The sequence below is a fragment of the Pagrus pagrus genome, assembly GCF_965226575.1.
Source record: "Pagrus pagrus genome assembly, chromosome: 17".
Taxonomy (NCBI): domain Eukaryota; kingdom Metazoa; phylum Chordata; class Actinopteri; order Spariformes; family Sparidae; genus Pagrus; species Pagrus pagrus.
Window position 1 is genome coordinate 12,601,907 of NC_140201.1, and position 25,163 is coordinate 12,627,069.

Consider the following 25,163-nt stretch of genomic DNA (forward strand, 5'->3'; position numbering starts at 1 on the left):
GCCCCTTCATCTTAAAGGTGATGATACATCAGTGGTGTGATTGTTTCTGCTGCCCCCAAGTGTCCAGAATAAAAACACTTCTTTCAGGTTTAATGATCAGCAGCTGTGAAGTGAACATGCTGATAAAAGACTCTTCAGCTTCAATCTGGACTTTCCCTCAGTGATCCACTCAGGTAGGTCATACAGTGTAAACGCAAACATTTCTAGGTAGAAGTACCCTCTACCATCAGTTTGTCAAATTGTCTGAAAGTTATTGGAAATGCCTTGTTATAAGGTCAAACATGAGGGTCGGTCACAGCTGCCTTCACTAATGTACAATCATCTTTTAACATGCATTTAAGTTTATTCAGGTTTTATCTCCACCGCTTCTAAATGTTGATGGATATCAGCTGGTGGAGTTTTAATTAGGCTGCTGCAGCTGCCCAATCAGTGCATGAGCCAGCTTTTAGTCTGCTGTAGGAGAATTTAAAGACCTTCGTCTCTGCTGACGTCTGTCTGGTGACAACTTCTCTTTTTCCTAGATCCAGAAATGTTTCGGAGCTTGCTTTTCACCATCCTGTGTGGATTTGCAGTGGCCGTCATCAACTCAGAACTAGACCGACACTGGGAGCTGTGGAAGAAGATGCATAATAAAGTCTACCCTCGCCAGGTAAAGCTAAGGTCTTTAATAAAGTTCATTACAACATGTTTTAGTTTGTTTTGTGTGATGCTTTTCTACATTTAGTTATGAATTAAGACTTGAAATATATATTTTCCTGTAAATGCACCTAATTATACCTAGAAATTGTAATTCAAAATCTTTACCTCCTCGTACCCTTCATGTATGATGATTAAATTAACTCATGTTTCGCATGTGGTTAATGCTGTGCTGCAGATTGAGGAGTTGGGTCGCAGGCGGATATGGGAAGAAAACTTGGAGATGATTAACGTCCATAACCTGGAAGCCTCCCTGGGCTTACACACCTATGAGCTGGCAATGAACCACCTGGGAGACCTGGTGAGTACGCTAGCAACAGTACTTGGCGTGTTACAGGTGGTCTCCAGTGACTAGAAACTACAAACGTATGTCGTACTCAGACAAACTGACACGTGGATGTTGGAAAACGGAGAGAACTGACTGGTAATATCTTTGTTTGCAGACCACTGAGGAGATCATAAACATGTTGACGGGCACAGTTGTGCCCCCTAACCTAGAGAGCAATCCTTCCAACTATGTCAGGGTCAACGTCTCTCTACCGCCATCAGTGGACTGGAGGGATAAAGGCCTTGTAACTGAGGTCAAAATGCAGGTGAGAACTTTACTATGGGAGGCCAAATGGGACATAATTCCTTCCACCCCTCTCGCATGCATACATTCAATTATCTTTCTCATCTTTTTGGTTTCCGTTACACTCACTGACACAGGCAGTTCCCCTCGAAGGGGAATCCCAGTATTTTTAAACCTGGACCCTATTTACATGTTTTTCATGTGTAAATGATTCATGCTTAGTCCAGTAGATGAGCTTGCCGTGACATGGCTGCAAGGTAATCCTTTGGGGCAACTCTGAGCGTCAAAGTTACATCTGTTTGCCATCGACACGCTGAGGTTGTTCCGATTGTCTGACAGCATTACAGAATTAAGACCTTTTTGTTAGAGTAAGATCTGTTTTGTTACTAGAAAGGGAAGGCTCTAGGAGAAGTCTTGATCTAAAATCTTGCAAGAGGTGGGCTGTTGCACGAAGATGATGATGGTAATGTGGAGAGAGAAGTTTGGAGTTTACCTTGTGGAACTGCCAGCAAGAATTTATTTCCAAAGTTATGACTGAATATTTAACGGATGCTGACAATTTGGATGAGGCAACAACTCCAAGATTTCAGACTGGGACTTCTCCTTGAACAAGACATGTTTCTGGTGAGGAAAAAGGATCTTACTCTTTAACAAATGGGGCTCTCTGTGGGAATAAGGTGCAACTTTTCTATCTTCCAGGGTTCTTGTGGCTCTTGTTGGGCCTTCAGTGCAGTTGGAGCTCTGGAGGGGCAGCTCAAGAAGTCCACAGGCGTCCTGACGTCCCTCAGTCCCCAGAACCTGGTGGATTGTTCGCTAAAATGCGGAAACCGAGGGTGCAACGGTGGCTTCATGACAAGCGCCTTCGAATACGTCATTCAAAACAAAGGCATAGCTTCTGATGCAGCCTACCCTTACGTTGGCAAGGTGAGGCGTGTTAAAACTTCATGTCCAAAGCTTGATTATTAACTCTGGACAAAACATCATTAACTCCCATTCACATGGCTTTCTTTCCAGAGTGGTACCTGCAAGTATGACCCCAAAAATCGGGCTGCTAGCTGCTCAAGCTACACCCTTTTACCAGAGGGGGATGAATATGCATTAAAGGAAGCTTTAGCCAACGTTGGCCCCATCTCTGTAGCAATTGATGCCTCCAGGCCCAAGTTTTTCTTCTATCGTCACGGTGAGTAGTGGTGGCATCAAACCTCTTTAAAATTACACGTCTAATCTTGGTTGGCTTTCAGGAAGTAACCTTGAGCTCAGTTTTGCCTTCTACACCCATTTCTTGGCCCCACAGGTGTTTACAGGGACAAAAAGTGCAGCCATTATGTGAACCATGGAGTGCTGGCTGTGGGCTACGGCACGGAGAAGAAACGCGACTACTGGCTCGTCAAAAACAGGTGAAATATTCAATGTCAAGTTTTAATCTTATGAATTGTATTTTCAATGTCTGTTTCCTTCATTTTTCTTACTGCTGTGTTTATGATCTAGTTGGGGTGTCGGGTACGGAGATGAAGGCTACATCAAGATGGCTCGAAACAAGCGCAACCAGTGTGGCATCGCTCTCTACGCATCTTTCCCCGTCATGTGATTTAGTAGTTGGCCAAAGTTTTGATGTAAATTTCTCAACAGTTTTTGGGATATTTTAAATAAATGTTTAATGCTACTTAAACTTGTTGTTGAAGGTTCTCAGTCATCCAGGTCATGGTATTTCTAAGTGCTGTATCGTAGGCAACTGGACTTGTTTCAGTTTCTTGAAGACGTTTCACCTCTCATCCAAGAGGCTTCTTCAGCTCTAGCTAACTGGAGGGGAGTCGCAGTTTTTAAACTGGGAGTGTCCCTACAGAGTGGTTAGGACCACTTGTGGGTCATTGACCCAACCGGCCTTCATGTGGGTTGCTAAGGCTAGGTGAGCCCAGGTGTGAGTGGTTAAGCTGTCTGGAGAGGGAACTCGGTACTGCATTGTAGGTGGGTGATAAGTAATGTCGTAGGCCACCTCCTCTGTTCAAAGACGGTTGTTCCAGTTTGACATGGATGGATTCTTTTACTCTTCTTTCAAACCACCCGTCTTCTCTGGCCAAGATTACAGAGCTCACAATGTGTTAAGTCAAAAATCTACATTTTAAAAAAGAAGTTTAGTTCTACAAAGTCTGGAAGCCATATATCATGAATTGTCATGAGCATTTTTTGTCTGCCATTGATGATCTTGTGGAAAAATGAGAAAATGCCATTATATTACAAAATGGGGGAAATTATGCACCAAAGCCTTCCTGCCAAACGGATGACTTCAGCTAGTAAATCAAGAATAATTGGTTATCGGAACCTTGTGATGAACAACTTGTGACTTCACTTGTACATGTTAAAAGCCAAATATTCAGGTCATTTAGCCTGTGACTAGATCTGAATAATCACTTAAGCAGGCCAGCCAGTTTGTTTTCTGTAAGAATGTAGATCTGCTCAAAGGAAAGAGTACGTCTCCTCTGCAGACTTGCATCACTAGTCATTCTTAATATTTTAGGAGGGTTCTTCTCACTTATGAGTGACAGGTTTGAAGCCCATTAAAAAATAAAGCCACACAAGCTGGTTTCAGAAAGTAGCCTTCAGACCCACTGGCTCTGAGGGAACTGCAATTCTGTTTTTATCATCTTAATGTTTATATAAAGTCAATATGGTGCTTCAGCAGTCAGTTTGACTCAAATCTCCCAAAGTCTGTTCTTTTTACTGCAAAATTCAGTTTTTCCTCGATGGTGTTTCTTTACTGAGCTGTCGAGATGGTAACAGATAAGGGAATGTCCTCATCAAAACTGTCAGATATCCACTTAATATGTCTCGGATGGTTGAAGCCGGATCCTTTTGAATGTATTTTTGCACAGGAGGACGACTTAGGATTTTGTCTCCCATCGCTTGCATGGGAAGGTCTTTTTAGCAGCCAGTGTATGAACAGAAGGAAACATTTTTTAAATGGACGTGAGCATGGGATTTTACTTTAAGACAAAACATTTTAATGGTTGTTGCTGAATGGTTGCGGTAATCGGAGAACAGGAAGTGGCTTTTTTTCCCCTTTTACCAGAACAATCTGTCATTTTCAAAAATTCATATCACTTTCTTGCAGCCAAAATTTGGTTGTGTATTTTTAATGTAGTTCTATCACATCTAGAAGTTATTTACTTCCTGTTTTTTCATTTGATTACTGTAACCATTCAGTGACTATTCAATGAACGTTGCCAAGTTTCTTTAGGGTCTCGGATGTAGAGGACAAATTTCAACACAATCCAGTGGAAAAATAAACGATTGAGGTGAAATCACTAAAATATTCAGTGATGACATAAATAACTCATAATCTCGAGAAAACAAACATAATTTATCACAGGAAAACTGAGAAAATAATGTTTGATCTGTGATCTGTCAGGGCTTCTGTAAAGCACAACCTCCTGCTGACATTAATATTTTAAGTTTGAAGACAAACTGTGAATCAAACATAAATGGACTTCACGCTGTGTAATGCAAACCATGACATTGTTTTTCTTTTAAGTTTTATTTTTCCATTATGATTTATCATTTTCTTCATAGAACTGGATAAATGGCACACAAGTGCAAATCCCAGCATAATGAACAACTCTCACATAAAATAAATACAGCACCTTTTCAGCATCACTAAAATATTCTCAATATCCAGAAGTAATAAATACTGAATTTACCAAGATTTTCAGTCTTCATTTACAAAACACAAAGACAACACACAATAGATTTTTGTGTCATATTGAACTTTTTTTGGAACTGTTTTCCTTGATCTTTTTGTTGCACAAAGTCCAAACTTGCACATACAAACATCTACAGTTTCTACACACAGTACATTGAATTTTGAATTGAACTCACATATAGAGTATCATTTTAATAAACAGGTCAGAGTCGAACTAAAGAAAAAAAGGCAAACATAAAGTCCTTCAGTCCAAACTACAGCGAAGGATTCTTGCAGTTCTTTGCAGATGAAGGAGTTATTTTCTGGCATGGGGTCGGTCCTTCTGTTCAGGATCCGTTCGGGACTGATCCGTGTGCTCTTAAGAGTTGAGAAGACGGAAACCATGCCATGAAAAGTCCTCCATCCCTTTAACAGGGGAAGTCTTCAGACTGGTGTTCGCTTTATTTCGACGACATCCCATATCACTGCCGTCATCATAGATAAAACTCAAACCAGTGACCCTTTTGATAGTTTATACATATATATATATATATAGAATGAATATTCTACACATAGGAACATTAAATAGTAAACTTTTACATTTTGGACAGGAGCTTCAATTTGACAGAGGGGGCTCTTTTGATGAGTTGATAAACCGTGGTCCTTTTGGATTTATGACTTCCTGTTTCCTCAGAATCGGGGAAAGCCTCCACTTTATTGCTTACACTTTCCCCTTTTAAACAGACTCACGTGGACAAACAAGATTTTTGTCAAATTTTATCAAATTTATACACATTTTCCGCTCCCTTTGCCTAAGCGTATTGCCCTTTTCCGGCCGTATCTTGCACCTCTGCGACAAGATGAATTGCAAGATTGCAAGCGTCCACCTCAGACATTCAGGCATATATATATATAAAAAAAGAGTTACCTGGGTCCAAGGTAAACAAGGAGCACAGTCACCACTAACTTACTTTCAGAACACATACTCAAGTTTCACCAATTTTTAACCCCACTTTGATTAAGAACAATCACTGCAAGCAACAAATCTATGTCATCATACAACAATGAAAACACTAGTTCTTGCTTTAGACAAAAACAGCTGGCATACAGGACGTCCAAGAAGTCAGACAATACGATACAAACATGCGTCACGATCGGTTGAATACAGAAGGAATCGCGGGGGGGTGAAGTCGTTTTTGTGAATTTAATAAGATCCTTTTCTGTGTTTCCAAGCAGAGAACAGACCGCACGTTATCTCTGAGGTTGGCTATCTTCAAGGGGTTTTAAAGACTGAACTGTATCAGCAAAAGAGCACCCGAGTCTATCATGAAGAACAAAACATTAAATTCTATACTGCATATATTGCATTAGGCTGCTTTTTTAGATTCCTCTCATAGTGTAAATATATTTCCGTGGTCCCCAACTGAGCTGTAATTCATCGCAGGGATGAAACAACAGAAAAGAGTAGAAAAATATGTGAGACACGATTTAGAGTCAGCTTATACACACACACAAACACACACACACACACACATCCACACATTAACAACACATCCAGTCACTCCAACATGGACAAGACAGGACACATTTGTTCATTAAATACGCACAACACTTTGAGACAAACAGCAAATCCTCAGAATGTAATCTAGATTCAACAGCAATAGTTCGACATTTTGAGGAATACTCTTATTCCACTCTTGTTATGAGTTTCATTAAAATATTGTAAAGCATCCTCATGTTTATTTGACCCATTCATTATGTGGACTTTGTCTCTCTTGGACTTCTGTCTTTGTTGTTGCACTAATTGCTATGGCCACTGGGGGTCACCGCTGGGTCACAATAAATATTAATTTGGGTCGTAACAAGCTGCTATCACAGTCGAACTCTATGGTTTTTCGGATGAGGGCAGGCTGAAAGATCGATACGGCCTTCATTCCTGGACGCTAAAGTAGCGGGCGGTTAGCTTAGCTTAGCATAAAGACTGGAAACAGGGGGAAAAGCTAGCCTGACAAAATCCGCATTCACTTTACATCCCATTTGTTAGACTATTTCTTCAGATTTTGTTAACACAGAGCTAGGCAGGCTGTTTCCACCTGTTTTCAGTCTTCATGCTAAGCTAAGCTAATCACCCCTTTGCTTCAGCTCCACTCTGAACACACAGAGAGATGTATTGATTTTCTCGTCTGACTCGGGGCAATGAAGTGAATAAGTGTACTTATCAAAAAGTCGAATTATTTTAAAAGAAAAGTCTCTCTCTCACATACACACACACAAACACACAATTCAAGAGGTGAGACAGACTCCTACAGCTGAGATAAGTGTGTTTTTGAGTTACATTATCAGTCCACTACAAGCTCCAAAGCCTCTGACATCCTGAACACACACACCCACACACAATCCAGAGGACGACTTTAGGTCAAATAACACACTCTACAGCAGCAGCAACAACCATGTACTCACTCACTGATTGTCAGCACACATATTGATGTACACCTTTGGAGAAATTATACCGAAGTAGTGATATGTATAAAAAGTGGTACTCAATTAGCTTTAAATCAGAGTGACTGCTTCCAATTTAGATCAAAGTCACAACTGGCATTTTTTTCTGTGTGCTCATGAAGGATTGACAGGAACAGGAGCCCTTAAAATGAAAAATTAATTACTTTGTGCTGCACTGCCTGATCAATAGTCTTGTTTTGTGCTGATTTTTCTTGTTTTTCCTGTTTAATTTGTGCTTATGAGTACAATAAAGTCATTCTGTGACTTTTAAGAGGCATCAGCACAATTTTAAGAAAGTAAACTGCGTTTAGTTGTACAGAAACAGACGAGGAAAACAAATTACTTTGACGAAAGAATGTTAAGTCAAGGTTTTTTTCAGTGAGATGTGGTCGAAATATCTGCAAAAAGCCAGTATGTGGAACTTGATTTAACATTTTTTATTGCCAAACTTAGTTTTCTGACATCGAGAATGAACTTTCACACTCAATCTATTGACTTGTTTTGTGACTTGTTTTCATATTAAGGCTAATTAATGCAGCTATGCGAATGGGAAAGAGCTAAAATCCTCCTGCACGTACAACAGTTTGGTTGTTTAGTGGTGCTGAAAACATAATACCAGCTGTAAACGTGGTCGAAAACATTTCACCACACCTGAGCTACTGCATGAGTTATACGCTGATATGATTATTTCTAAATTAGCCTCAAACATTCTGCTGCTGGATCAGTAAAATATGGTCGACATGGCTGCGCTGATTTGCATGAAATTGTGGAGTTTTAATGAATAAATCACTCTCTCTTGCCTGACACACACGCAAACTCACATCACTAATTTAGGCAAATGTTACACTATAGTATCTACATTTAGCACTTGACCAAAATCCGTCCCACAGACGTTCCTGTGTTGCAGGCGTGAACACCATTGCACTGCCACAGCTGCACGGTGCGACAACTGGGAGGGAGAAACATTAGTTTAACACTGAACACTGAGGAGCTGGATCAAACTATTCCCATTTACAACAGAGAATCCTGTGAAATGCATCGCACCCGTCCGTGATTTGAGGCTGTAAGTAGAGGAGAAGACTGTTTTTTACGCAGGGACAAGGAAACATTTAATTCTCTGTCTCTGAATAAATCGAGCCTCACTGGAATGTTTTGACATTATTTGGTAAAAGGTGTGAGCTCTCAGCAGGTCTGGCTTCAGTTTCAGGCAGTGATCAAACGTCATGGGCGTTGTTTTTTTTAGAGGAAAATATATTCACCCTGAAATTCAGAAAGGAAGTGAATGTACTGGGAACATCACAGCAAATCAAAAAGCAGCACTGAAAGCCAGTCACCGAGGTCGAGGACAGACGAGAGAGAAGAACACTGCAATCATATGTGAAAAATCGACCACATGCATAGACTAAATCTTTTCGCATCCCCCCATAAATGGCTTTTTTTTTTTTTTATCAGTCTCATCTCTTCATTTGACATCTCTGTCTTCTCAATTGATATTGTAGATCTGTGGGCCGGAAAATTTACATTTTTATCCTCACTGCACACCACAATTTGTTCTGCGTCACCCTCGTCTAAAAGGATCTGATGTTTTTTAGTACCTGATTGTGCAGCTGTTATCATTCGGATGTAGTTATCATGATGCTCTTCTCGTAAAGACTTTGAATGATGCAATCCATATTTCAAAGGATTCTGGGCTTACAATGGGGATGGCAGTCTGTTCTGTTGGTGTGTGACGGGCAGCGCTGTAGCTCTCAGGGATGTTCGGGCTCTAGTTGTCAAACACACACTCCAGCTGTGCTCTGCTGCCCACTACTGGTCGCTTGTTTTACTGCAACACTTGGCCTCTTGTTTCAGGCAACTTTGTTGCGAGGAAACTACCTGCGGCGAGGGCGCCGGCAGCGAATATGATGGGCACGGCTTTGGTGATGCCGACGAATGACTGGAAGATGCTGATGCCCAGGACGGCCGCAAGCTTGCAGAGGGCATTCAGGAAACCAAAGGCTGTGCACCTGAACACAAGACGAGAGGAAGACAGCAGCTGACACAAAGAGGAGGATTGTATGGAGGACAGACAGTGCCAAAATCAACAACGAATAAATAATATGAAAAATAAATAAACGGCTCAATAAATAAGTACATATTCCACCAAAAATATACAAAATGCAGGCATTCATTTATATAAAATGTCATAAATTTATATTTCTGTTTTAATTTTGCTTCTGCATTTATTTACCTTTGTATTAACTCCCCTATTTGTTTACTTTCTCATTTATTTACTATTTCATTTCTTAATTTATTCAGTTTATTTATTAACGTACCAATTTATGTATTATCTTGCCAAATGCAAAAAGAAAAGAATAAAGCAGTAAATAAAGAAATAAATATGTAAATAAATTTAACAAGGAATAAATGAATAAATAATATGAGAGATATAAGCCTTGCCTTTTATCTGAGGGGTAGAGCTCCACTGTGATCACATCCAGGGCGTTCCACGAGGCGATGCTGATGCCGCCAAACAGGCACAGGAGGGCGATCATCCCTGACTCGCTGTTGCCGAACATCAGGAAGAAACAGCTGACACAAGATATGACGCTGGATCCCGCTGCAGAGAGGAGCGAGGATCACGTTAAGTTAAACAGACTCTGTGGTTAAAAAGCAAATCATCTCCACTGATCAGATTTACCTACCCAGCATTCTTAAACGCCCAATTTTGTCCATTAATAGAGCCGACACGATGTTGCCAGGCAACACTGCCAACGTGCCGAGGAAGTTGACAAAGTATATCATGTAGGCATTGTTGAAGTCGTCGCTGAAGTCGAGCATGCAGCCCTCCTTGTTGTGGAGGAACGTGCTGTTGACCAGTTTACAGTCGACGAACCTGTATTTGAACAAATCTGACAAAAGAGAAGGAGGAAGGAGAGTTACTGCTGTGCAATACTGAATCAAAGATACTGGCTGAAACTGACTTCAGCGTGTCCTTCCCCACTTCTTAAACCAAACCTACAGCAAACCTACTACAAATATATGTGGATTTTCTAGATTTTCTGCGCCCCGAGGCCCCCACCTATACATGTGGTGCCCTTTTTATTTTTTCCCGCCCCTGCCCCTCAAACATCCTGAGTCCACCATTGGCCACAACCGATCCTCTGTCGTTGGCTGTTTTTAATCAAAATTCCTTTCAGCGAAGACTAAACATCCATCATTGTGGTCTTTTTTAAAATAAATAACACGAACAAAATAGAAAAGGTCTGGAGAGGTTGCATTGTCTTTCAAAACCACTCTTCCTGGAGGTCACAAGTCCCGTTACTTCATTCTCTCTTCATACTTTGTCGCCTGCAGCTACAAAAAACTGCACAATCAGGTTTTCTGATGAGCCTGGTGAAATTGCTTCCATACCGATAACTTATAACGGCTTCATGAAAGGGAATCAGGCATTAAAGTGCTGAATGATCATAAAATTCTCGATGCACAGATGACATAAACGTAAATGAATGCATTGTTGGCTTCAGGGATGAGAAGATGTGCCGATGATCTCAAAGCTGCTGCGGAAGTGAAGATTTAAGACTTGTGTTAGCAGAGAAACAGCTTCTCTGTTTTCTCAGGCACAATGTGACATAATGATTGAAAACACAAGAAATCAAATCCACACAGCTGAACACACCATGGGCTGCAGCTTCCTCATAAACGAACTGTGCATAGTTAAAAACACTCACATCTAAATGAGCTGTAGATCAAATATGTTGTCGGCCGCACTTGTTTTAGAAGCTGATATTAAAGAAAATATAAAGATAACAGGAGATGACATAAATGACGTCATCCCAACACACATGAGGTTGTTTTGTGTCAAGTCGTCTCTCAGGAGAGCTTTGGTTTTGATTATCCAGCGAACACATTCTCACATCTGTTTTGTCTTAATAGCTTTTTTATTATTATTAAAGGGACAGTTCTCCCCAAAATCTAAAATATGTGTCAACATTTGGAGATATCGGCCATACAGATGTCTGCTTTCTCTCCAATTAAATGAAACTAGATGGCACCCCACAGCTTGTGGTGCTCGAAACACCACAATACATTTTTGAAATGTGCCAGATTCAGATGTGCCATCTAGTTTCATTATATTCAAGGGAAGGCAGACATCTTTACAGCGGATATCTCCCAAACTTGGTAACTCAGAGCAAAACAACCTGGATGGACGAACAGTGTGACAGGCAAGAAGTGGAAAGCCTTTCAATAATTGTGGTTTAAATTAATTTTCATATAAATTTTTTCCCCTTAAAATGACACTGTACTTTATTCCTGACATTGCATTTAAGTCTTGCACTGCTCGATCTTAATGAATCCATTGCTTTTTTTTTTTTTTTTTTTTACATTTTATCCTCTGTGTTTTTATGGTTTTAATCATCCATTGTTATAAATTTTATTTCTCTTTTATTGCCATTTGTTTTATTGCTGTGCTTTTGTGTTTGTTGCAAAACACTGTTTTCGTTAAGTGCAAAACAAATAAATCTTTTATTTTTCTTATTATCACAGTGTAATCAAATCTAATGCAGAGCAGATTTGCTGTTTTTCACTGGTTTTTCTCACTTTAAAGCTGCAATAATCTTTATCCTAACAATGGATCGACTGTATGTGTAATCTGAAAAGACGCTCACATATAATTATCATCAGACTCTGAGGAGCATCTTAGTGTCTTTTAACTTCACATTCCACAACTTTACTGTTTTTGGCTGGTTGCTCTCATCAGTGTTGTTCCCAGATGCAGCAGGCAGCTGTTTTTAACAAACAAAAGGTCTGATGAGCCCTCTGTACGCTTCCTACTCAGTACCAACAGGCCAGAAAATCGTTAGCAACTAGCTGGTGAACACAGCAGAGCATTTAGTAGCTAACAAGCCGATATTTCCCTCAAGAGGTGGTGGAGACCAAAAACAGAGCAAAAACAAAAGAGATTGTTTAACTCGCATTTATGGGGTGCCTCTGTGTTAATGTCTATGTTGTTTCCATGTCCTCCTGTAAATAGTCAACTAATGGCTTAAATGTTCACAATAACAACCTTATAAAGTAATAACATGGCATTTCCGTTTCTTCATTCTGTTGCTCTTTGCCAGAAATGTCTGAAAATGTATTTAATGCAGGTTTAAATTGATGTTTTGGACAGTTCACCTTGAGCTGTCAGTGCTTGTGATGTCAATTTTTACTTTTTCTAGAAAGTTTATAGACTAAATTATCAGGAAAAAAGAAAAATGTGAAAGCAATCATCATCAATAACTAAATTAATCATTAGTTGAAGCCTTGATTACAACACCCTTCTGATACTGACACACTTTCTGCTCATATTTACCTGTGTTATAGAACAAACTTGCAATGAAGGTGCAGTTCCTGAAGATGGTGTGTGTGGAGGTGATGTCCTCAAAGTAGCACTCCTCAAACACAGAGTCTTCAAACACCATCGACTTCATCTTCAGGTTGAGGAACCTGATGAGCAGGTCACAGGTTTAATGTTGTGTTCTTTCGCTTTATCGATTTAGCAGCATTCAAAATGTAAATATGATCATACCGATGACTAAACCAGGAAGAACAACTGCAGCTCACGAAACACTTACTTGTCATTGAAGTAGTGTCCTTGGCGATGCACTTGGTTTTCCAGGGTGAAGTTAAAAGTGATGTGCTCCGCTCGCTCCTTAGTGAAGATCTTTGTGCGTGACTCGTACTCCTGCTTCTGGATGTACTTGATCATGTCCGGGAACCACACTGTCAGACCGTAGTAGCTGCAGAGTTTTTAGAGGCAGAGCAGATGAAATAAGCCAAAAAAGTTGAACATGATTGACCATGGAGCAGAGGCTTTTTTGGGTCTTACGTTTACCTGAAAGACATGGTGAACCAAACAGCCATGAGCATGAAAGTCGTCCGTTTATATTCTGGGTTGAAGGTGGCAAGGATGTTGTTCTTTATCTGCAAGATGTGAAAAAGAACAACTTTAATTCAAGTTTTTACATGTTTATGCTTTGCACATGCTCTTATTTTAATCGGATCATTTAGGAGATATTTAGGAGGTAAAACTTGAACACAACACGACTGCAGCCAGGATCGTTTTCCAAAAGATTCCCTCCTTCCAAAGATCTTTGCATGAACCATCCTCGCCTTCCACTTGACAGCTTCAAATTCAAATTCAACTTTAAGGATGGAGAATTTTCAGCATGCATTAAGCTGGTGGTGCAGCGGCAGATTCGGGAGAAAACGGAGGGTGTAGGCGTGGAGCAGAACGTAGGCAGAATGCAAATTAAAATCTGGTTTAAGTTTCTGCCTGGAGCAGTGGTGCTGCAGCAATAAGCAACACGAAGACAAGTTTACACACAAGAGAGTCAAACTGATATAAAACAATATTACCAGAACAAATACACAATATTCAGTTTATTAGTTTGTTTCGCAAAAGACGTGGACATGGATGAAAAAACTGTAATACTTTGTTGAATTTCAGTTTGATTAACGCATGAAGTCAGATGTAGGTCAAGAAGTCTTAATAATTAATAAAGAAAAGTTGGCGTTTTAAACCTCTTAGCTACTCTTGTACTCGCTACCACCCACGCCTCCATCCACGCTGTTTGCTTCAGCCGCTGCCAGCTCCGCTGAGGCCTTTTAAAGGCATGCCCCGAGCTGTGAAAGGTCTCAGCCTCATATTCTGCAGCATTGAGTGTAAAACTGCATTTTTAAAGGGAGCAACAATCTCAGATATGATCTCAGTGGGGCTTTTTTCCATGCTTTCAAAGCTTGGTTACAGTTTGGGTTCAGAGCTGCCGTCACATAACAAATCTTTTAGATGATAATTGACATACACCGTATGTGAATTACATTTTTAACCATTCGTCTTCACTTCACTCACCTGTTGGGAGAGGCTCATTATCTTCAGCCTGTAGCGCTGCCAGACTGGAGTGTCGGTGCCGGTGTCCACCAACTCATCCATCTGTTTCACCGTCTTAATTGTGGTGACCTTGGATGAAAGAGACATAAGTCCTTCAGAGGGATGCCTTCAGCCGGATGTCAGGGAATATTTTTAACTTCTACATTTGGCATTTCTGGAAATGTTCTCCACTGGCAACAAAGCAGAACAGCTTCTAAATGTTGGGAGATTGGATGCACTTTAGAGACTATAGAAGCAGACAGGCTGGTACAGCGATGCAGCAACAAACACACACCTTTTTTTTTACAAAGAAATAAACAACTTAATGCATTGCATCTAATGCCGAATTTACATGAAGGCATGAATAACTTTGAATTTGTGGTAGCAAAGAGTGGCAAAGTTCGTTAAGTTTCTCCTTGCTCATCAACGCTAAAAAATGATGCAAGTTTGTAAGGAAGTCTGGTAATAGTGCTCACAAACAGCTGCTGCTAACATTAGCAGGTAAATTAGCCAAAACTTGTAAGCTGTGTCACAATGAACCACATACAAATCAGGCAGTACGTAATCCATTCAGTGTGTTTGTGGCTTCTCCACCACTGAATCTAAAATGGTGCTCAATGTGTCTTGAGGACATTCACACCAGTACTTAGAGCTGTGCACTTGTGATCAGATCACATTGCAGCTTACACTACAAACAGCCCATGATATTTGTTGCTTGTAAATCCCAATCTCTTTTTCCCCCTGTTTACCCATCATCTCACTGATGTCCATGATGTAATAAAATCATAAAATGCCCAAAAACCTAATTTAAAAAACCACATGAAGCTCTAGCTAATTACCTGGAGTCTCATTAATAGCCTATCATGTTGTTGCTGTCTTTTTAAATATGATTCTCTCTCTCTCTGCCTTTAGTTCATTCATGCTCCTGTTTGTGCGCCCCCTACACCTCCCCATCACCGCCCACTCTTCACAGATTCACCAAGGCCGGAAGATTCATCAGCTTCAAACACCACCACCACCACCACCACCAATGTCTGGACTCCATGTGGAGATTTTTCTTGCAGCTGCTGAAGACACAAAAATCTCCCTGGAGAGTCCAAGCACCAAAGATATTCTGATAAGCTGTAATAAACGTTATCTTTCTTAAACCTCATTCGCTTGTCCCTCCTGATTGAAACTGGGATTGCCTGCTGTGAATGTTCGCTGACTGTAGGCTAATGGAAGTATTAGCTGTGACTTTATATAACAGTGTTTTCTCAGAGATACTCACAGAAAACACCTTCTCTGGGTATCCCTTTGCTCGCATGTTAGTGTCGTGAACTTGCTTCAGAATCATCCAGCCTTCATCGTGTTTGCCATTCTGTTTGGAAAAAAGCAAACATCATAATGTGTAAAACCTTCCTGTGTTTGTTTGTCTCCATCCCCATTCATTCAAACAGCCAGAGGAAGAAATTATCTTTACTTACACACATTTAACACGTCGGGTATTATGTTAGTAAAAATATGACTCACAAAAACTCTCAAGTCAACAAGAACATCTGCTAACCTCTAAGTAGAAGCGTGGGCTCTCCGGCATGGCGCTGAGGGCAGAGATGGCTGCGACACAAGGAAACGCGCACACCAACACAAACACACGCCAGCTGTGGAACTGATACGCTGAGCCCATCTGGAAACTCCATCCTGAGAAGACAAAACAACACAAAGGCATGAGCTCGCACCTCGCACTATTCAATTTCACAAGTCAAATAAGGTCAGATAAGGTCAGACAATCAATCTTTACAAGGCACAGTCTGGAACATGTTTAATTTGAAAGGAACCATGTTCTTATTTTTACTCCCTCCAGGGGGGTCAGAGGTCGGCTGCAGTGCAGTGACTCTGGGAAAACACCTGCATGCAACAGAAAAACTCACCCTGCAGCCAAAGCTGAACCTTAAAACAGAAAATATTTATGCTAAGCTAAGCTAAGCTAACTGGCTATGTCCTTATATTAAATGCACATATGGGGCCGGTATCGATAAAAATAAGTCGAGTCCCCAAAAGGCTGAACTATAGCTTTTCAAAATAAGGAATATAAGCTAGCATGAAAAGTGCAGTGGTAGCTAACCATAAACCTCATAAATTCAGGGACAGGTTACTGTACTCACCATAATGTGGGATAATAGCCCAGGCCATGGCAGATGCGTATATGCCCCCAATCATCCAGAACATGCAGAGCCAGCTGAGGTGCTCGCCACGCTTCTCTTGGGCCAGAAATTCAGAATAGTAGGAAAACACGATGGGAATCGAGCCACCAATCCTGCAAAGATCAGACACCGACTGAGCCCAGAGTAGTACTGTTTAAGATCAAGAGATGCATGCAGAGCTCAGACTGACAGCATTTGGTACAAAGAAATAAGAGGAATGGTTTTTTTTGTCTATGACAGACGTGGTATCATTGAATGAGAGCAAACTTCTTCAAACTCCTGAACGTAAACTATAGCGATTAGTTACAAGCAGAGGGTTAGCAGCTTGAATCCTACAACCTTTAATTTACTGCACTGGTAATTTTGTTTGCTCAATAAAGCTTTAACATTATTTGCTCTCATTACTTCATCACCATGGTGCAAAACTAACTCACAAAAGCTCTGTGGGAAACTGATTGATTTCTCAGCAAATGGATTTAAGCATCTCAATGAAAAAAAACATGTATTAAACAATATTTTTCAATTTACCCGACGCCTGACAAGAGCCGGCAAAACAGAAAGGTGCTGTATCCCTGGACGAAGGAGGAGAAGAAGGAGAAGACACTATTGATGGAGAGAGAGATGAGCAGAGACTGCCGACGGCCTATCCGGTCAGCCAGAGCCCCCCAGAGGAAAGCCCCGACCATCATCCCAAAATATACAATCAGACCTGCGGACACGGAGGGAGCAGAGGGAGCTGAACTGTTACATATGTGAATACAAAATGTCACTGGTTGTTAAATCAAATTATTTGGTAAATAGTTTTGAGAAAATTTCCACTACAGTTTGAGATTACAGTCTGGTCTCTCAAGACAGGCAGACAACAGTTTTTATTTCATTTGTTTATTTTTCTCACAGTCAACAAATCCCATGGAAAAACAAAAACCAACAATAATGTTGTCCGACTCTCAGCCTCAGCATTTCTCCACTGAAGACAGGTGGGCACTGAAGTTTTTAGGAAGCGTTGCTCAAACAGAAGTAAAAGTATATTTGTCAGGGACTATTTTCAGCTGTGGATTAACACAAATTTGGTGCTCTACTGAGTATTTCTGGCAGCAGAACTGCACATGTTTATGGTAATGAAGGAGCATTTTATCCAGCGTAATGTGGCTCACTGAAGTGTTTGTAATATTCGTTTGGACACCAATGAGGCTTCGTGGCTGAGAGAAATAAGTTACATGAGGCTTGGATGCACGGCCAATACTTTCTCATGGGATCAATTCTTTGTTGGTTTTGGAGATTTGTTGATGATACACAGGCGTATCCGTTGATGGAGCAGAAAGCGATTCTGGAGAAAGATAGTTGATTGTTGAATTTCATTCCCAGGTCGTCAAATGCTGACACTTTAGGTCGCCGGGTCAGGCTGCCACCAAACCAAAACGTCAGGATTTGACGACTTGGGAACGAGATTTAACAATCAACTATACCACAAATAGACACTGTGACGCAGCCAACACAAGAACCTGTAGCCTATGACAGAAGGAGGAACCCTTACCTAGCATGCTCTTGTTAGGTTCAGACAGGCACATATCCTTCTCAGCGCTGGGCAGGACAAACCCAACCACGAAGATCTCCACACCATCCGCCATGAGAGCCAGCCCCAGCACAAAGTACAAGGTCCACTGGAACTTCCCGTGACCACATTCTTGTAAAATGGTCTCGTACTGTTGAGCCAGCTCTTCCTGGTCCTTCCTCCTCTCGGCCTCGGACACTCCGACATCTCTGAACTGCTGAGCGCCGGCCCTCACCGAGCCCGGGCCTCCGGCCAGGCTGCCTTTGCCTGAATCAGCTCTGGGTATCCCCTGGTACTCGCCTTCGTAGATTTCATCATCCTCATCGTGACCCTCTGTGGAGTCACTGTGGCCGCCCTCGTCATCGTTAGCTGCCTGGCTGTCTCCGCGGTAGTAGCCGTCCTGGCTTCCCTGCGTGGGGTAGTCATCATCATCATCCTCTTCAAAACGGCTGTAGGAGCGTTTGCTGTACTCATCGGTCACCCGATCCACTGAACGGCCAACCTTCTTAGATGCTTGCCGCTTGACTTCTTTGGCAATGTCTTTGGCACCTTTTATAAATGCAGTCCGGTTTTGGTAACCTTCCTCCATTTTAAAGAGGTTCAGGAGACGCTAAAGTGGTCAAAGGTTTAGCAGAGGCCACCTGAACGTGCCGGGGCTTCACTTTGTTCAGGATACAGCTCACAGATTTGAAGAGTTGACTCTTGGTTCACCTGACCAACGAGACTCCTCGTATCTCTGGGGAGATAAATGGAAATATAAATAAGTCAACCTCATGTATTTTTCGTAATTATTCGAGCATGTAATGGTAGGTTTCGGGAAAGGTGCTTTGTTATCAAGAGAGGCATTTGAAAGAGCTTCAGAAACATCAGTGCACATTCCTGGTGACCCATTAAAATAGAGGGATTATTGAGCGGGGCTGGGCCTATACCCAGGAGGCCCCCGTCTGAAGTGACTGTTGAAATGAAGGCACATTTCTTGCTGGACAGTCAATCAAACAACAACAAAGAGACATGAAACAACCACAAATAGGTGCAGAACGACAAGGAAACATAAAATAACTACAAAGAGAAGCAGAATTCTCAAAAAAATACACATTATTACAGAGACACATAAAGACACAGAATTACTACAATGGTGATGCAAATGACATGCAAAATGATTAAAAATGTGATGCAGAATGACCAGACACAAAATGTCTGCAAAGAGACACAAGATGACTACAAAGAGACGCAAAACGACCACAAAATGACTTGAGATTACCACAAAAAGACTACAGAGAGATATAAAATGGCTGTGACTTGAAATTAAGCCAAATTTCTTGTTAGAAAGTCAATCAGACAACAACAAAGAGACACAACAACCGAAAGGGGTGCAGAATGAATGAAAAAGAAACACTACATGACTAATAGACACAAAATCATTACAGATAGATGCTAAATGACAGTAAAAGACACAAAATGACTAAAGAGAGGTGCGAAGTGACTCTAAAGACGTACAAACAACTCCAAAGATACACAAAGTGACTACAAAGAGACACCACATAACTACACAGTAATGGAACTTGTTGATATACGTATGATGGTATAAATTTATAATACATTCATCCAGCAAACCAAACCATTTAACCATCCTTTAATGGTGTTTCCTGACTACACTTGTTGCATTTCGATATCCGCCCAGCACGTCTTCACTGCTGAGTCACAGATGGGCCTGGGCAGTAATTACAGGGCGAGGCACGAGGCCTTGAATAGTGAGAGCGAATTTTAATGGATGTGTCTTGGTGCGGAAATGCCCTAAATGCATCAGTTCAAGTTCACGGAGAAGAGCTACAGTACGTGACCATGACTCAAACGTAATGTGACGGAGATAATGCTCAACAGGATCAGACACCAGTTTGGAATAGAGGAGCATCGCTGCGAAGCCTTCACTGCTTATGTCGTCATCCAAATAACATCCCACATAGTAACGTGTAAAACCTCAGTATTTGTGTCTCACACACAAAATCCTGCTCTAAAATGTGAGTTTTTTTAATAGATTAAGTGATTAAATGTCAGGGTTGACAACAATACATTATTGTACATTATAAGTATACTTTGAAGTTTAATCAAATGAAGCCGTAAATGCTCCTTAATTGAAAAACAGAACAGTTGCTGACTTAGAGGAGCTGCGTGCTAAAAACAAATGAGGCTTGAAATTGGGAAAAAGAAGCCAGAAAATGGATGACCATTCACCTGTCTGCTGCAGTATCACATCTCAGTTTGAAAAAAACAAAAAAACAAAAAACATTTATAAGGCACTGACTCGTGTAGATCACTGACGATACTCACGTCCATATGCTATTGTAATAGAACACTGTGTGCCTCGGGTCGCCGCGCAATAAAACAACATGTCACTTTGATTTTGTGGCGCAGTGAAACAACAGACACAGAATGAGGGACATCACTGCGGCGCTCAGTTTGACCCCTGTTTAAAAAACGAGGTCTGACAGGTAATAACGGGCTGACGGCGCTTTAAATGTCTGCCAGGTATACGGTACATAAAGGGCCCGACTTAGAAATACTGAGGGAGGTCAGGGGTCTTTTCTGTAAATTCTGTCTACATACATGTAGGTCGAACTGCGAGTTCACAGATTTTTTCACACTGCCTTTATAATATTTTTTATCTATTTTCATATTTTTGGACTAAAACCAGTCAGATCTAAATATAATTAGGCTAAAAAATATTTGAAACCCACACAACCCATTTGCCAGAATAAATGTTGGCAATGTATTTTTCTGCAACCCACAGATATGTTGAAAATATATATGTCTTTATGCAGCAACTTTACCTTTCTTTTCTTTCATTTTTCTATTTAATGTTGTGACAATGCTGTGCTTAAGCTCTGGTTAGGTTTAGGCACCACAATCACTTGGTTAGGGTAAGGAAAAGATTGTGTTTTGGCTTTAAAAAACAGTGCTTTTCGCCACAAACACTACTAAAGATGTCCCGACCTTTCAAGAAAAACAGTTTTTGTCATCACCAACACGGCTGGAAATCTTCTTGAGGTCTCTTTAAAAAGATCCTTTGGTGTCCCGCTTACAATTATTGAAACACCATGGCTCGTTATCAAAAAGATCCACCAGTTTCAAACGTACAAATATTGAAACACAGTCTTGAACAGTGGTCACTGGCTTCACAGTCTTCTGGCCAGTAACACCACCACTATCTCCTCCACCTCCACATTTTTACAGTCGTGTCATGAACATGTAATGTTGACACATTTTGTAGTGACATCATACTGATACTTAAGTCTATGACACATGCAAATGTGATTCGCTGGTTTGTAGAAACATTAACTGCCAACAATTTATCCAAGCGACTGGGCTGCACAAAGTGCAAATACAGTGACAAAACTGCTCTCTAGGTTGTTAAAATACCCAAATTAGAATAAAAAATATATGAGAACAAGCTTCTCAGTGATGCCTACAGCTTTGAGTATCAAATAAAAAATAATGGTAGATACATATGTTTAAAAAGACATAGTAATGGTTTTATGCAGCATGAATATCCTGATCAATGCACAGTGCAAACAGCGTCTCCAGTCATCGGGCCGCAGATCCTTCACTGTCAGCATGATGAGCAGATTTTCTGGCACCGATCAAAGGACCCATGCAGGCCTGGTCAGCCAGGCTAAACTGTGGGACGCTAACCTAATAATATCTTGGATTCAAGCGCTCACAGGCCTGTAATCACTAACCCTTAAAAACACACAATAATTTGGGCAAATGGAGAGAAAACAACGAGACAACTCAAGAAAACAAGAGCTGTTTTAAAGCCCCTGCACACACATGGTTTACCTGAACAGGTGTTTTCCACATATCATGGCTTAATGGGACACTTATAATAGAGTTAATGTTATTAGTAACACCTGTGCTTTCTCTTAATGTCTGTTGTAGGAAAAAGGCCTCGCTTGTTGCACCTGCACCTGCTTGGACAGCTTACATCTTTGAGGCTCTTATTTTTTTTAAAAGATGCTGTTTTCACCCTTTTTTTAGGCAAATTCTTCACTGTGGCCACAAACTTGAGGTGTTAGCACACACAATAAAGCTCCATGTCTGTAGGCCTTTTGATTTAAGATCTTTTTTACATAGATAAATGGCTACAAAGAGACACAAAATAATTACAAGGAGACACAAAATAATTACAAGGAGACGCAAAGAAACTACAAAGACACAAAATAATTACAAGGAGACGCAAAGTAACTACAAAGAGACACAAAATGACTACAAAGTAACTACAAATAGACACTAAATGACTATAGAGAGGCAAAGAGTCACAAAATAATTACAAATAGACACAAAATGACTACGAAGAGACACAAATGACTACAAAGACTAGCAGAACGACTACAAAGAGACACAAATGACTACAAAGAGTGACAAAATGGCCACACAGAGACACAAAATGACTACAGTCAAAAAAAAATTACAAATAGACACAAAATGAATATAAAGGGTAACAGAATGACTACAAAGACACACAAATGACTACAAAGAGTAACAAAATGGCCACAAAGAGACACAAAATGACTACAGAGTCAGAAAAATAATTACAAATACATACAAAATGAATACAAAGAGACAAAAATGACGACAGCGGTAGATTACGTTGGCCCTTAGGGTCAGAACACGTCAACGTTTCAGAAAACACAACTGAATGACAACTGAGCAACTGGATAATCTGAAATGTTGTGTTTTGTGAAATACTGTTGTGTTTTGACCCTTTTGATAGATAGATAGATAGATAGATAGATAGATAGATAGATAGATAGATAGATAGATGCAACAGGTAAGCTACAGTCTCAGTCTTTTAATTCCCCTTTTTTCTCACAGAGACACTACAGCGTGAAGGCAAACACCAGTGAGGCTCAAACAAAGGCTTTAAGCCTACTTTTCTGATTTCTTCCCTGTTGTCAAGTTGACAGCATCTCTACAGGCTGGCTGCAACACACAGCCCTGTCAGTGGAAAAAGAGCAGGCAGCTCTGAGGAGAGGATGAGGGGGGATGGATATTACTGCTCCCTGGTTTCAGCTACCCTTTTATCTATTTTTTTATTTTTTGTCTCTATTATTTCCTCCCCCCCATTTCAAAAATCAATCAGCATCAGTTTGCCACTTTCTTGCAATGCCAAGCCAGGCAGATAGCCATCACATCACATGCACAGGCGCTTATTAAAGCAGTGGGAGATTTCGATCAGCCGTGAAGTGTTGTGATGAATAATCTGGACACCTGAAGACAACATGAGCCACAGAAAACGACAGAAAAATCCTCCTGCAGGCCAAATATTACGCTCTTAAAGGGCTATTATTGCTCTTGAATGAATGATATCTGTGCTGTGGTGGTTCAGATTGCTATTTTTCAGAAGCAGTAATTGCCTGAAAGGGCAGCAAAAAAATGTGAATTCAAGACTCTGATTGCAAATGTGCAAATGTGCAAATGTAAGCCTCCAGTTCAGTCCTAATCGCCTTCATTGATGTTAAAGGAGGAAAAAAAAGGGGGCCTTGTCGCTAACAGGCCAATTTACACAGCTTACAAACACAGCCGGATTAAAATATAAATCTGTCACAAATAGCAGCCGATCGTCGGCTCGCCTGCATCCCGACATCTGCGCTCATTCTTAGAAATCACACCGCCAGCAGCTCGTCACGACTTGGACCAGATCGCAGGCCCGATTCACAAAATCGATCTTTAATTGCTGTGTGGAAGCAAACGCTTGCAGAACACGCCCATCGTCTCTTTCCTCGTGCCATCTCAACGCGCAATAATAAAGAAGAGAAAAAAAGAAATAAAAATCCGCAATCAGCCGCCAATTACGATCATTATTCGCGTTATAATCGAGCTCACCTTTATTCCCTCCGACGCGCTCCCTCTTCAGCCTGGAGATGGTGATGAGGAGGATGAGAAGGAGGATGAGGATGGTGGTGCGTACGAGGCTGTTGCTGTGAACCGAGTGGTGATGATGATGATGATGATGATGCGGTTTGGAGGAGAGAAGCCCACGCCATCCACACACACTCAGCAGCAGCAGCAGCAGCAGCAGTGATGTGCAGGGGTCCCCTCCCCCACGCGAAAACCCTCACGAGAGCACGAGCACATTAACGCCTTCATATCTAGAGGGGTTTGGCGCATATCTGCACCCAATCTGCGCACGTTTTTCCCCATTTTTCCTTTTATTCACGCTCTGTGCATGAAATGTTTAGAAAATACACTTTATATATAGATATGTATTATAACACGCATGCGCGCACAAACACCTAAAATTCACCCATTTGCTTGTTTTCGATATATTTTTTTATTTTATTTTTATTTCACAACTAGCTGGATGATCGTCTGCACACATATGAAACTGTGCGCACAGACAACACACACGTGCAAGCGCACCTGACTCCTGTTGCCATGCCAACCACTTGCCATATTCTTGATCCCTTCTGCAGCATCAAGACCGGCCGCGAAGAAACGTGAGCTCTCCTCGGAGATGGAGTGATGTCACCGCTCGTGCCATTCAGACGCAAACTTTATATGGACACGGGAAATGTGACTTTGGCTTTTGTCTAAATATGTGTCAGCTGGAGAGTCTTGGGAAAAGTATCAGGATGAGTCATTTTGAAGTATTTTACTGATGATTTTGACGTGGGATGAAGAAAAAAATAGCCGTGCAAACTGTGTGGGGGCAGTCATCACGTGAGGAAGAAAGTTAAGATACTCGAAAACTCCTTAATTTCACTTTAGTGGGAGCCTTGTGTCACATATTTTAGAAAGCTCTGTGCCCCATTTGTTGCTGAACAAATTGCATGTCTAGTCCCACTGCACAAGGGTGGCATTAAAACAGATCTTAATAACTATCATCCAATTTCCAAGCTGTCATATCTTGCCATAGTCCTGAAGTGATTAGTAAGAATCAGCTCAAATTATTCCCCTCAAGAAATTATGTGTAAAATACACACCAATGTGGTTTCAGAGGCATCAGCTGTTGACAGAGGGAAATACTTGAGTGTAGCTTTTTAAGATTGTGCTCTGTTCTTGCTTGTTTTCTCGTTTTTTTGCTTTCATTCAGT

At 41.0% G+C, this 25,163-nt stretch overlaps 2 protein-coding genes across 3 annotated transcripts; one reads left to right on the forward strand and one right to left on the reverse strand.

Annotated features, from left to right (window-relative positions):
• Positions 1-437: 437 nt before the first annotated feature.
• Positions 438-2,930, forward strand: LOC311272480 (cathepsin S-like). Of its 2 annotated transcripts, none has more exons than XM_084378922.1 (7): positions 438-649; positions 875-997; positions 1,140-1,289; positions 1,967-2,191; positions 2,282-2,447; positions 2,528-2,664; positions 2,756-2,930. In XM_084378922.1, exons 1-7 carry the CDS (start codon positions 530-532, stop codon positions 2,777-2,779), a joined length of 945 nt encoding a protein of 314 aa, XP_084235048.1. In that variant the 5' UTR covers positions 438-529; the 3' UTR covers positions 2,780-2,930. The 2 variants fall into 2 exon arrangements, with proteins under 2 accessions (XP_084235048.1, XP_084235047.1); XM_084378921.1 differs by having other exon boundaries at positions 440-649; positions 2,562-2,664.
• Positions 2,931-4,780: 1,850 nt separating this feature from the next.
• LOC311272637 (synaptic vesicle glycoprotein 2A-like) lies at positions 4,781-24,179 on the reverse strand. Its single transcript, XM_084379196.1, has 13 exons — positions 23,953-24,179; positions 18,052-18,805; positions 17,046-17,226; positions 16,479-16,630; positions 15,881-16,014; positions 15,605-15,694; positions 14,317-14,424; positions 13,300-13,388; positions 13,040-13,204; positions 12,778-12,911; positions 10,127-10,333; positions 9,882-10,041; positions 4,781-9,448 (listed from the first exon to the last, which is right to left on the reverse strand). The coding sequence occupies exons 2-13, from the start codon at positions 18,656-18,658 to the stop codon at positions 9,265-9,267; spliced, it is 2,211 nt and encodes a 736-aa protein (XP_084235322.1). The 5' UTR covers positions 18,659-18,805; positions 23,953-24,179; the 3' UTR covers positions 4,781-9,264.
• Between the last annotated feature and the right edge of the window lie 984 nt (positions 24,180-25,163).

Excerpts from the sequence above, each read along its gene's own strand:
- LOC311272637 (XM_084379196.1), bottom strand. The coding sequence starts at position 18,658 with ATGGAGGAAGGTTACCAAAACCGGACTGCATTTATAAAAGGTGCCAAA. Across the intron at positions 16,631-17,045 it reads CGGCTCTTGTCAGGCGTCGG|GATTGGTGGCTCGATTCCCA; the intron begins GTAAATTGAAAA and ends TGATCTTTGCAG. Across the intron at positions 15,695-15,880 it reads GCCCACGCTTCTACTTAGAG|AATGGCAAACACGATGAAGG; the intron begins GTTAGCAGATGT and ends TTTTCCAAACAG.
- LOC311272480 (XM_084378921.1), top strand. The coding sequence starts at position 530 with ATGTTTCGGAGCTTGCTTTTCACCATCCTGTGTGGATTTGCAGTGGCC. Across the intron at positions 650-874 it reads ATAAAGTCTACCCTCGCCAG|ATTGAGGAGTTGGGTCGCAG; the intron begins GTAAAGCTAAGG and ends GCTGTGCTGCAG. Across the intron at positions 2,448-2,561 it reads GTTTTTCTTCTATCGTCACG|GTGTTTACAGGGACAAAAAG; the intron begins GTGAGTAGTGGT and ends TTGGCCCCACAG.